Source organism: Maniola jurtina, chromosome 7, assembly GCF_905333055.1.
Source record: "Maniola jurtina chromosome 7, ilManJurt1.1, whole genome shotgun sequence".
NCBI lineage: Eukaryota > Metazoa > Arthropoda > Insecta > Lepidoptera > Nymphalidae > Maniola > Maniola jurtina.
This window is the reverse complement of record NC_060035.1, coordinates 9,724,659-9,737,289: the sequence shown is the minus strand read 5'-3', so window position 1 is coordinate 9,737,289 and position 12,631 is coordinate 9,724,659. Positions and strand designations below refer to the sequence as shown.

The following is a 12,631-nucleotide window of genomic DNA, read 5'->3' as shown; positions in this document are numbered from 1 at the left end:
GTACCTAGTGGGTCTCCTACGACAACTATCACCTAATCTAATCGAATACCGGGAGTCGGGACTAAAATATATGGGAATGAAAGATGACGTGTCGAGAGGTCTCGCTTCGCGTATGTCGTACCCATATATTTTATTCCAGGCGACGGTAGGTGTCATCTAATTTACTAGGATGATTGGTGGTAGTTATAGTTCGCAAATGTAACGATAATGTTATTATTATTATATGGTCCATATTAAAAATAACAGATTAGTGATTACTCGTGAAGAAAAAAATGGTACAAACTAGTACAGCTACTAGTGAGTGGGTACAATAATGAATGAATGGATGAAATATGCTTTATAGTGCATAAAGTGGCCTACACTTATACAAAAAAAAGATATACGAATAAAAATTATAAGCAAGAAAAATTTAATCACACTGCAGAGGACATAACGGCTAGTGAACGTGGATCAAAGGTTACCTATAATACATCTAAAAGAAACATGGAGAATCGAAATCTCCTAAAAAAAGTTTGAACTTTTTTATTCTGATACAAGTTAACCTTGGACTGCGTTCTCACCTGGTGGTAAGTGATGAAGTGGGCTAACTTGGCCACACCACTTGGCAGTTTTATTAAACCCATATTCCAGACTGCTTTCTACACGGCATTGGATCGGAACGCTATATCGCTGGGCTTTACCAGTAGAATAGTAACTAAAAACTAGCCACAGACAAAGCCTCGCACCAGACAAAATATCTCAATTTAGAAGCTTACCTATTATTACCTATTACCGCAACAAAATTATACTCTGGAAAACGAAACAGTATTCTACGTTTGACACTGAACGTGACGTAAACGGTTTATGAATTTCCAGGTATTTCGGGCACAATTCTGGGAATGAATACATCGCTAAGCGATGTTAGCATAACGTGCCGGTAACAAGGTTTTGTCTCTGTGGCGCCCACGGTCCGCAATTAATCGGCTCTGATGGACTCGGCCATACATAAACTCGGTGCCCAAACAACAGGACTGATCCCTTACACGGACGCTGCAGTCTACAACCCTGCATAGTACCCTAAATGCGTTATGATTTTCGCCATCATTTTAAAGGGAAAATTTAGCATGCCCGTGTCCTATTTCGGGTACGCGGTGCGCGCCATTCACGACCGCAGGATCCTGCTTTTGGCATTTGAACATGGCAGACCAACGTGCAAAATACACCGGTGTAAGCCCGTGTAGTAAGCCGCAAATTAAATAGAATTTGTCTGGTGCTAATTAAAAAACAAATACCTAGTGGTGAAAAGCGCGAGGAACTGGGAAATTTAAACAGGCTATACTACCTTTACCGCAAGCCGCAATGATTATGCTAATAAGACACCTTCAGTAAATAACGCAAGAACTTCTGTAATTTTTTTACTGTTTTCTGTCATACTGTTACCTACAAACTAAACTTTTAAAGGTTATCCCTTACGAAACTTTGCTCTTTCCTGTTTTTAACTTTTAGACGATAACGATCTCATATTTGCCTTTAGCCATTTCTTTGGATGTTTATAACTTCTTCACGCCACAATAACTTAATCGATTTGGCTGGAAATGGAGACTAATAGTATATATAATGTAGTAGTATAATATAGTAGTATAATAATATATATAATGATGATAAATAATCCCTGAATAACACATGCAAGTGGCTAATTTTTATCTTGGAAAATCAAAAAGTTCCCGCAAGATTTTATAAAAACCTATATCTACCTAAACGAAGCCGCAAATATCATCTAGTTTAAAAATTAAATATTCCAACCATGGTATATTTAATAATTTTATAAATAGCAATGTAATTTTTACAGTAGTGCACTCTTTTGAAAGATCTGGCATTTATGTTTACACATTGTTTTCAAAGTCATAAAAATCCTGTACCGACAGTTTAACCTGCTCTCTACAGCCTATCAAAAATGTCCACTCCCTATAAAAATGGGTGACCTTTGTTTAAAAAAAAATAAGCATTTAACTTTTCGTGTCCAAATAAAATTGCCTTTGATATTATAAACTGAATTGATTCATAAATCAGATGAAACGTTAACCTGAGTGAGGGCGTACAAATTAATGGGAACATGGCTGCCACGCAACGCTCGCTCATAAAATAGTGTCAACGGCTCTTCGTTTTAATCACCGAGAGTGGAGGCGATTGTCCGCACCCATTCACATCGATGTTTGCCTACCTCTCGACAGATGCCGCCTTTGTAACTGGACGCTCCCGAGCTTTGGTTACCGTCAATTGCGATACTTTTCAGCATTCTCTTAGGGCCCATCAAAGGATCGAGACCTGTACAGGTTTAGAGTGCTTTATATCGAACAATGCCGATATGGATAGCGTGATGTAGACCGCAACAAAGATTTTTAGTCGACACTTTGAAAACATCCTTTCCTTTCATGAAGATGTGAAGTAAAAACAAAAATTGTACACTGCGACTAGCGGTTAATAAAATACAAATGTCGTCCATTAACTGATTCAAAGAACCCGGATTTAAACTAGAATGAGAAGCGACCCCACCGAGGGCAGGAATAATAACAGCGATGACGTGACAACACTTAAGATATGGAGGTGAAAGCACATTTAAATTTCATTGTGCTTGCACTCTGAGGACGGAAATGAAAAGATACAGAAAATTTCATAACAAACAGCAAGCTCGTGACCGTTCATAAAAAAGGGATTCGACTTGTTCCTCTTGCTGAAGGAGAGATTGTTTTTCTTCACGCCACGATATATACGGCGCGAATGTCATACAGGCTATTTATTAGATGGGATAACATTGTCGGGGCGTCTGTCCTATGCCTGCACGTAATAAGATTTCTTTTTTTATTATTTTACTTCCCGGGCTGTAAACTAACTCATTTTTAATTTGTCAGCAGCAACTCGTAAATTCCGAGCTGCACGTGCTGCAGAGACTGTTTCGACGTACAACAGGCAATAAAAATGGCTGGATGTCGTCTTAAACTTGTTCGGTTGGTTGTAATTTTCTACCATATGATGATACGAACTAATGCGACATATCGTGGAATTGGTAGTTGCGTTATGCATAATATTTTGCACATTACATTTAATTTATATCAAATCATATTTTCTTTCCTATTTTTTTTTTACGACTTGTGCCATCAGACTACAATCTTTTGGTGATTTAATATTAATAAGAGCTACGGTACAAATTGCTTCAATGTGAAATGTTATTTATTATAAAGATCAAGCATATATTATAACAAATATGATACAAAATTGTTACATTTATAGAAGACTAGCTGTTGCCCGCGACTTCGTCTGCGAAGAATTGCTGATTTCCCGTGAGATTGAGGTTTCCCGTGCGGCCAATGCCCTGCAAAATTCTTTCTAACCTGATGACTACGCCTTAAAAGAAACCTATTTCCTTTTCAAGCTTGTAGACTTAAAGTTAAAAAAATCTGCAAAAACTGTCATCCCTATTTTACCACCCTTATGTGATGATATTCAAAAATACTTTGACATAACAACCTAATTGCCGATTTTCGTGTCTCTAAATTAAAAAACACAGGACTTTCATACAAACTTCAAACCCCTATTTTACCCCCTTCGGGGTAGATTTGAATAAAAAAATTCTAACCTGATACTTACGCCCTAAAAGAAACCTATTTTTAAAATTTCAAGCTTGTGGACTTAATAATAAAAAAATTGAGCAAATAATATCATCCACTATTTTACCACCTTTAAAAGGTTATATTCGAAAAAAAATTGATGTACATGTTTTTTATTTATTATTATTATTAATCTTAATGCGAAGTTTTGTGTCTCTAACTCCAAAAACACAGGAATTTCATAAAATAAACAGACTTCTAACCTCTATTTTACCCCCTTAGGGATGAAATTTCTAAATATCCTTTCTTAGCTGACATCTCTTAAATAACAACTACCTACTTGCTATAGCTTTATACGTACAAGAGTTTTTGAGATATCGTGTTTAATCAGTAAGTAAGTATGTACGTCAGTGACCTTTCGCTTTTAAATATATATAGATATCTACCAAACAAGAATAAAAAAATAATAGGTATACCACTGCGCGCCGTGGTATTCATAACCCAAATTGAAATTTATTTTCGACGTTGCCACCCCTTGAGTTCCGCTAAGTAGAATTTTGATGGAATTTCGCATTCGGGCTAATTTATTATAATTTCGCTGCAAAAGGTATAAATTAATAACTCCAGCCACATAATACATAAAATATAAATGGTGATATCTTTTATTTCAGTGCAATAAAACAAGCAATGGTTTAATATAATAAACAAGCTTCATCGCGCAACTTCCACATGGATTCAGGTTTTTCTTATATAAAATCACTTATACACGTTGAGCCTGCGTATTGGACTAAAACATTTGGCTGACAAGTGTAAGTTAAAAATTTATAACACCCCCGACGAGTGAAGGTTACAGTAACTAGAAAAGAGCTGATAACTTTCAAACGGCTGAACCGATTTTCTTGGATTATGGCTAAGAACACTCTCGATCAAACCACCTTTCAAACGAAAAAAAACTAAATTAAAATCGGTTCATTAGCCACAGACAGATACACGTCAAACTTATAACACTCCTCTTTTTGGTTCGGGGGTTAAAAATAAGCACTCTGTTTACGTTGACGTAGATAAGAACTAGAAAAGTTCACCAGGTAATAATGTTAGCCCAGCTCATATTTTGCTCAAGACAATACGTGTAGGAATGTCATTAGTACTTAGTTGATGTAGAGTATTATACAATTTCGAAATAAAAACAAGTCCTTAAAGATTACCAAAGAGATATCAGAAAGTGTTTGCCTCGAAGTCGATTGAAAGATTCGCAGCTTAAGCTGAATAAACTTCACTAATGTCAGCTAATACTGAGCTTCATTTCGCGAAAGTTTTACCGATTGAGTTTAACGCCTGCCTGGCGATTTCAAGGCATGAAAGTATTAGAACTTAAACTCTCCTTTTTTATACTGAGACTTACTTTTAGCTATTATTAGCTGATTTCTCGTATACTCATGTTATTGATAATATGAACTTAACTAGAGAAAATAAGGTTTCTATGTCAACGGTGCAGCATTTTATCACTCTGACCTCCGAATTCAATACTAAATTTTTATTATCTCGGAATAAAGTCCGACGAGAGTAAAGTCAATCATAAAAGTTTTAAAAACAAAAAAAGAAAACAATTTTTTTGGCATAGACAATTCAATATTATACTCAGAGCAATATTTACAAGTAGGTGTTCTAAAAAATTTACTCGCACGCGTGATCTTTGTGGAATTTTCTCCTCACACTATAGACTATTATAAAGATGGCCTATTACATAGGTAGGTATTAAACGGGAAACAAGGAAATTTTTAAAGGATTAGTGGCCCTATGTTTGTCCTATTTACGCACTTCTTTACGTGTTATTTGTATGCATGTTTCTATAAAACAAGAAGAGGTATTCGCGGGCTATTTGCGGAAATAACTTGTATAACAAGGAAAATTACGTAACAAAGATCCTATATTTGCCAGGCAATTTATTCAAGGCAAGTCTAATAATTTCTACTTCCCACTCGTTCTAGGGGCTGTAGCGTAACCTGTTTTCCACGGAGACCATAAGTAATATAAAAACGGGAAACAAGTAGGTAGAAGCCGGTACTACAATGGTTCGCGGCCTAAATGCCGAATTAGGTACATAAGAAGGAAAATCAATCCACCTAAAACGAGACAACAAGTAGTGGTACATGTCGGACGCCGGTGCTAGTAGAGATACGAGGCCGGTGTTAGAATGGTTAGCGTAGCTGTCTTTTTGTGTAATTACTACTAAAGGATGCACGCGACTTCGTCCGCGTGGATTTAGGTTCTTAAAGATCCCGTGGGAACTGTTTGATTTTCCGGGGTAAGAAGTTGCCTATGTCAATCACAGGGACGCAAACTACCTCGGTACCAAATTTCATACAAATCAGTTAAGCGGATGGGGTTTTGGAAATCCCGTGGAGACTCTCTAATTTTTCGGGATAAAAAGTAGCCTATGTCCGTCCCCGGGATATAAGCTAACCCTGTACCTTTTGTCAGAATCGGTTAAACTGTTGGGCCGTGAAAAGCTAGCATACGGACAGACAGACACACTTTCGCATTTATAATAATAGTATGGATGGATAACAAGGAAAATTAGGTAAAAACGTAAGTAATTTATACGAGTTTCAGAGCTTCGACCAGCAATTAATTCAGAGAGAGTCTAATAAACTGTACTTCTCTCTCGTTCTAGGGGCTGTAGCGTGACCTATTTTTCACTGGGACCATAGGTAATATAAAACGGGGAACAAGTAGGTAGAGGCCGGTGCTACAATGGTTAGCGGCCTATTTGTGGACGAGACCGCGCCGCCCACTTGTTGTGCTTCCGCTTTAGCCGCGTCTATTGTGCGGAGTGGTGTTACATGACCGAGTTCGTTTATTAAAAGCCTATGCGTATTGCATTGTTTGTAAGACTTGATAGAGGGGAAGTTTTAGACTGACTTAGTTTTGCTGCTTTATTTATTCATAATATAAACTGACTGACTCGTATCAAACTGCTGGATCTAGAAACTTATAAATTACTAATTTTAAGAAATTCTACCCGAACAAAACCGCGGCAGGTAAGTTAGTTTATAGCGCTAGCAAGTACTTTTGACATTTTACTTAACAAATCCAATAGTAGGTAGGTACAGCTGTTTTGATCCTTTCGATAAAAAATTTCTTAGCACCAGTGCTGAAGCATTCTTTCTGACTCAAAATTTTTAAATGCTTATTTTTCTTGTTAGGTATTTGTTTTATTTAACGGTGTTGAAATATTGCAAATCTTGTATGTTCAATAAAAGTGTATATTATTATAAAAAATTAAGTTTCCTTAATAAAATACACACAATAGTAAAAAAGTTTTACTATATTAATAGGTATATAAAATCGTTTTGACTTGTTCACTCATATTAGCAATAATTATACCTGCTATCTAGTTAATGAGGTGCGTTTAGTTTTTGCATTCGTTAGTTCGTTTCAGTTTATGCGAGTTAAATTCTAATCCCAAACATTCAATGAGAAAGAAATATTTATTAGTTCTACATAAAATATGGGGTTCACGAAAAGGAGAAACCGCGTAAGCATGTTATTTTACAAATTGAGTACTGTACTACTACTAGAGAGCAGAAAGCGAGCATAAGTGCCGGAGCCGTTGCAAAATAGTCGTCAAAACTTTCTTGGGACGTAGAGTAACACAGAGCAGAAGTTTAAGCGATTTGTTCATTATTTATGCACCAGATAGCCCGGCTCTATGGCTATTGCAAAGAAGAAATAATATTTGCACTTTATCCAATGTTAGTTGGAAACTGCTAACTGTAGTTGGGTCCCTATTGTTGTTTATCAACTCTAGAGCGGAAAGTTGAGCAAGGTGCCGATGAGATAAGGTGATCAAAAAAAGTAAATATTAAATGTCATTTCTTATATTTTTTATGATAGTGTTTTTTACCTATCTACTTAATATTAAAAAAAAATGTCATTTTATATAGGTACCTATATGTATATGCCAAAGTTTATCAAACAAAAAATCAAAGAGTTTCCAGTGGTTTTAATGACCTTTCCTTTAAACCAATTTTGACGAAATCTAGTGCAGAGATAGCTCACATCTCGGAAAAGGATACAGTCTACATTTAATCCCGGAAATCAAAAACTTTTCTTTATTATTAAAAAAAACCAAAATGCACGCGGATGAAGATGAGATATAGAGAGAAGATAGTAGTAATCAATCCATACTAATATTATAAATGCGAAAATGTGTCTGTCTGTCTGTCTGTCTGTCTGTCTGTATGTCTGTCTGTCTGTCTGTCTGCTACGTTTTCACGGCCCAACCGCTGAACCGATTTTGATGAAATTCGGTACAGACATGGGCTACATCCCGGAGAAGGACATAGGCTACTTTTTATCCCGGAAAGTCAAAGAGTTCCTGCGGGATTTAAAAAACCGAAATCCAGGCGGGCGAAGCCGCGGGCATCCTCTAGTATATTATAAATATTATATCAGCAGTCAGTAATAAGATTTTATATCAATTATGTCTATAGGGCAATTAATGTGGTTAATGTGTGCATTATCGCAAAAAAATACCTTATATTAGGGAGATATTCTGTTGTCTATCAACTAACACTGATGGGTTTGAAATCCTGTAATAAAATGTCTTTCATCTCAAGATAAGGACTCCATACATTTAACTTTTGGTAAATCGCATAACTGGGAATTCTGGGTTATAATATCTCCCTGGTTGATCATAGTGAAAACACCCCCACAAAGAAAACAAGTGACCTTAACAAAAACATTAAAGGCTGTTAGATACCCACGTAAATAACATAAGAGAAATATTATGACTGTTATTGTTGAAACATCCGCATCGCAGCACCCATGTAACCTGAGGCGGCACAAGAGCTGGGTATAATTTTGCGTCTTTACCTGATTTTTTCCTTTGAGAACGAGAACGTTAGTGACCCGCCCGAAGGGTAGGCCCAGTTGTATGATCTCGGCTTCCGTCGTCTCGTTTGGTATGTTCCGTATGTGGATAACCCTTGATGGCTTGCCGACATTCTGTTCCAGTTTCACCTGAGAAAGAGAAAAAAAAACTAAGCACGACTTTAAAGTCTCTTAAAGGAAAAGGCGTGAAATATAAGAACCACAACAACAAAAAGATTATGTTCTGAACTTGACGTCGACTTTTGCAAGTAAAATTCTACAATGCAATATTGTGTGTATCCACGTAAAAGAAAGTGTCTTGTTGTACTTTTCACGAGAGAAATGTCTCTTGTTTAAACTTTCATTTTCTTGTAATACTAATATTTTATTGCTACACGTTTCCTGAGTTTTTATTTCGAAATCTTTTAATTTACTATTAATAATATCAGTAAATATGATGCAATTTTTAAAAGAATAAGAGAAATTTTCGGAGATTTTTTATCAGAGAAGAACTCTTTTGATGTATAATTTTAAGGTATTTGTTGTTACCAATATTTGACCCAGAAAAACTTGCCTGGACAGTTAAATAACTCCCCGTATTAAGTATAATTACGTCCTTTGTAACACAGGCACAATGAAAAAACCAAGAAAGATATTAACACCTAAACAATGTAAAAATATTTTTAATTTAGGCCGAGGTACAAAAGTCCATTCTACGTAGCTAATGGAGAATAATGTTTGTGTGAATACGCGTTTAAGCGGCGTACAAAATGACCGCTCTAATATACATAAATAAAGCTAGTATTGTTCGTGGGAAGAATCGGTTGGATAATTGAAAAGTCGATGTAGTATAATTGTCGAGGCTTATCGGCCCCGAACCGATGTGGGCGCTATTGTTCCCCAGAGAGCCTTTTGATTACGGGCTACGGCGGGCGGCGGGCCCGAGCCGAACCCTCCAATATATTGTAACTTCGTATGACACTTCACTTTCTATTGAGGTGAAAAGTGTTACCTGTACGGTGACTTTTCACAACTGATTAATGGAACAGTACTTGAAACTAGAGCGGAACGGTTACGCCTAATAACTTAAGAAGTGATTTTCAGAATAAAAGAGGAGAGTCATCATGAAAGTCCATATCAACATAAGCGGTACTTTTAGCTATAGCTCTAAATAGAATTTATTCATTTTTCAAAATTAGCTAATTTATAAGTATCTGTTTTTGGAACAGCAGCAACTATTACAGTCCCTACACTCTAGCGTTTCTCTAGCATAAGCGTTCATCGAATACGTATATAATATTATGCGCCGCGCAGACGCCGCGACAACTTGGCCCATCCATCGCCTATGCTAGAGAAACGCTAGTATGTAAAGGACTCTTAAGCATATTACCCACATACTGAATAAACTCTTGTAAGTAAAAAAATACGCACCAAATCGAGAATCTTCTCTTGTTTGGAAGTCGCTTAAAAATACGCTACGTTCGTCGTGTCCTTACGGTAGTTTAAAAAGGCAAAAGTTCCTACACTAACCAGGAAAATAGAAATGTTTTTGCACAGTACCTAAACGCAAATAAAATGAGTAAAAACATCTGTAGTGTTTGACAACTACAATAGCGTAAAAGACCTCAAGATGGCAATAAGAATTTCACGAACAGAAGAAATATCTTAGTGAATTGAACTTTTTGAAGGTATTACGAGTTTCAGAGGAACATTCTTTTATATTCGCCTTTTATCGGTGAGGCGTAAATGTGTAACAAATGAGCTTGCCTGTGGATGGTCATTGATAACTTTATCAAAAGGATTTACTACTTTGTTAGCGTTTGATATTATTTGGATGGCTTATTAGATATACACGTAATAGTTAAATGTCACTGGACACTCTGATGATATTAATATTTTGTAATAACAGATTCTCTCGTAAATCTGCGTCACATCGTCTGATTCTCCTTGCTGTATAGCTCACCTTTATACCAATGGTCTACTTAATCAAACATCTGATCTGCCCGCTATTATGTCTATATTCAATATAATAAAAATATTCTCAGAAAATCTCTACTCTCTAAAGGTTCATTAGTTCGAGAGCAGACGGAACGAGACCTAACGATCTAGCGCCGGAGGCGACGGACCGATAAATGGCATTTCAATAAACATACTCAAGGCGATCACTGGGAAAATTGACCGATTCCCGGAAATCCTTGCGAGGAAATGTCACGCGATATCACTTTTTTCTCTTCCGCGAGCCAAGTCAGGATTTAATATTTATGGATGAAATGTGAGACGGAGCGAATGATTTAAGTTGTCTGATGTGGAAATGGTTCTTCGCAGATTTTCTGACCCAACGACAGTACCTAATGTCCTCCTTAACGTTTTACGTATCAGTTGTTTTCTTACGTGGAGGGAAAAAATACAGAAATGTATCCTTTAAGGTAGGCGAACGTGCTTCGCGATTTATTTCTCCCTTTTCAACTGAGTTTGGAAAATATATACATTTTTTTATTTGTTTTCTTACGGAGATTTGGTTCTTTTGATGTCGATTGTACAGGGTTTGTTCGTATTGTTGAAATAAAAAATATTGTCTGTTTATTTTTTCCTACAACTTGTTGGTTTATTAAGGATGGATGAAAATCCTTGGAAAGGATAGGTACCTAAAAAGTTTGTACCTAACTGAAGGTTATAAGGAACTGGACCGTAAAACTTCAAGTTTCGAATGCCTTGTACAAAAATCCTGGGTACACTGAAAGGATTAGGTTGTTCTGAAGCATCAGACTCAAATAACACAGCAGGGTCATGGATTTAGATATCAACGCAAATATACACCAAAAATATGTAACACACTAAGTTTTTAGATATTTTAGTTCTTTGTTTAACTAAGTACTTGGTTTTTGTTAAATAGTGTTAAAAGCAAAATATTGTACCTACTTTTTGTTGTTAAGTTACTGCATGACAGGATGTTTCTTGAGTATATATGTAGTTCACAACCATATTGTAGTGAATTTGAATATTTTATAGTCATCCTTGTATGGATATTGTTGGTATAAATAAATTAGTAAAATAGCAACAAAATCACCATCTCTTCCAGGTCTATTAAAAGCTAAATATTAATATTTAGGCACCAACCAACTCCGACATAGCTCAAAGGATTAGCAAGCTGAAGTGGCAATTTGCAGGCCATGTCTGTCGCAGAACCGACGGCCGTTGGGGCAGACGTGTTCTGGAGTGGAGACCGCGTACCGGTAAGCGCAGTGTGGACCTCCAGCCCGCTGGACCGATGACCTGAAGAAGGTAGCGGGGAGCGGGTGGATGAGGAAGGCGGAGGACCGTGTTTGGTGGCGCACTCCAGCAGTGGACGAATACAGGCTAATGAAATGGAAAACCAACTCCACGGGCGATAATATCGCGACGAGTCCGTCCGTCTCCAATCGGTATTGGTAATCTATAGGCACAACGATAATTCCGCCAGCGTGACGTGGCAACTACCAACGATACACCACGATACTGCAACGGATCGCCGCGTGACGTGACCGCAACGCAACGGTTCGTTGGGCGTCTCAACTGTGGCGTAACGTGGCGGCATCGCCGCGAGACGCGACGAGTCTGCAACGTTATGCTCATCTCGGGTCACGCGTCGTATCGCCGCGATAGTATCGCCCTATGGAGATAGACGCATAGAGTTTGGTATCGAATCTTGTGGCACGGCGAGAGTGTACTCGATATTCGCGCCCGTGGAGATGGCGCCTAATATTGACGTAGACTACGCCGGTAAAACTTTTAATTGGCATCCCACGGATTATATTGTTATTAAATGTCCAAGATAAGTTTTACGCTGTAACAAAGTCAAGATCGAAGGAACTTTCATATTTTATGTACTTCATATTAGGTAAGTATTTATCTGAAGAGAAAGTTTACATGATACGTCTTTACATTTAATTAAGTAGTTACATATTATAAAAAACTTTTAAAGTCAAAGCTTTTTAATGTTTTGAAATGTACTTTTTTATTTATTTTTTATTATTCAGATACAAAGTTAGCCCATTACTGCTATCTCACCTGCTAGTAAGTGTTGATCAGTTTAAGATAGATTATTAAACACATTAGTAACCCTTTCTTTGGTTTCTACATGGCATCATACCGGTATGCTAAATTGCTTGGCAGCACAACTTTGCCACGGCCGA

At 37.0% G+C, this 12,631-nt stretch overlaps 1 protein-coding gene across 4 annotated transcripts in view; it reads right to left on the bottom strand.

Annotated features, from left to right (window-relative positions):
* The window catches only part of LOC123867066 (polypyrimidine tract-binding protein 2), a 270,705-nt gene that overhangs the window by 58,382 nt on the left and 199,692 nt on the right, over positions 1-12,631 (bottom strand). For all 4 annotated transcript variants that reach the window (XM_045908910.1, XM_045908912.1, XM_045908909.1 and 1 more), the window contains one exon: positions 8,463-8,609. In XM_045908910.1, the coding sequence (XP_045764866.1) occupies positions 8,463-8,609 (147 nt within the window). The remainder of the gene's footprint in view (positions 1-8,462; positions 8,610-12,631) is intronic.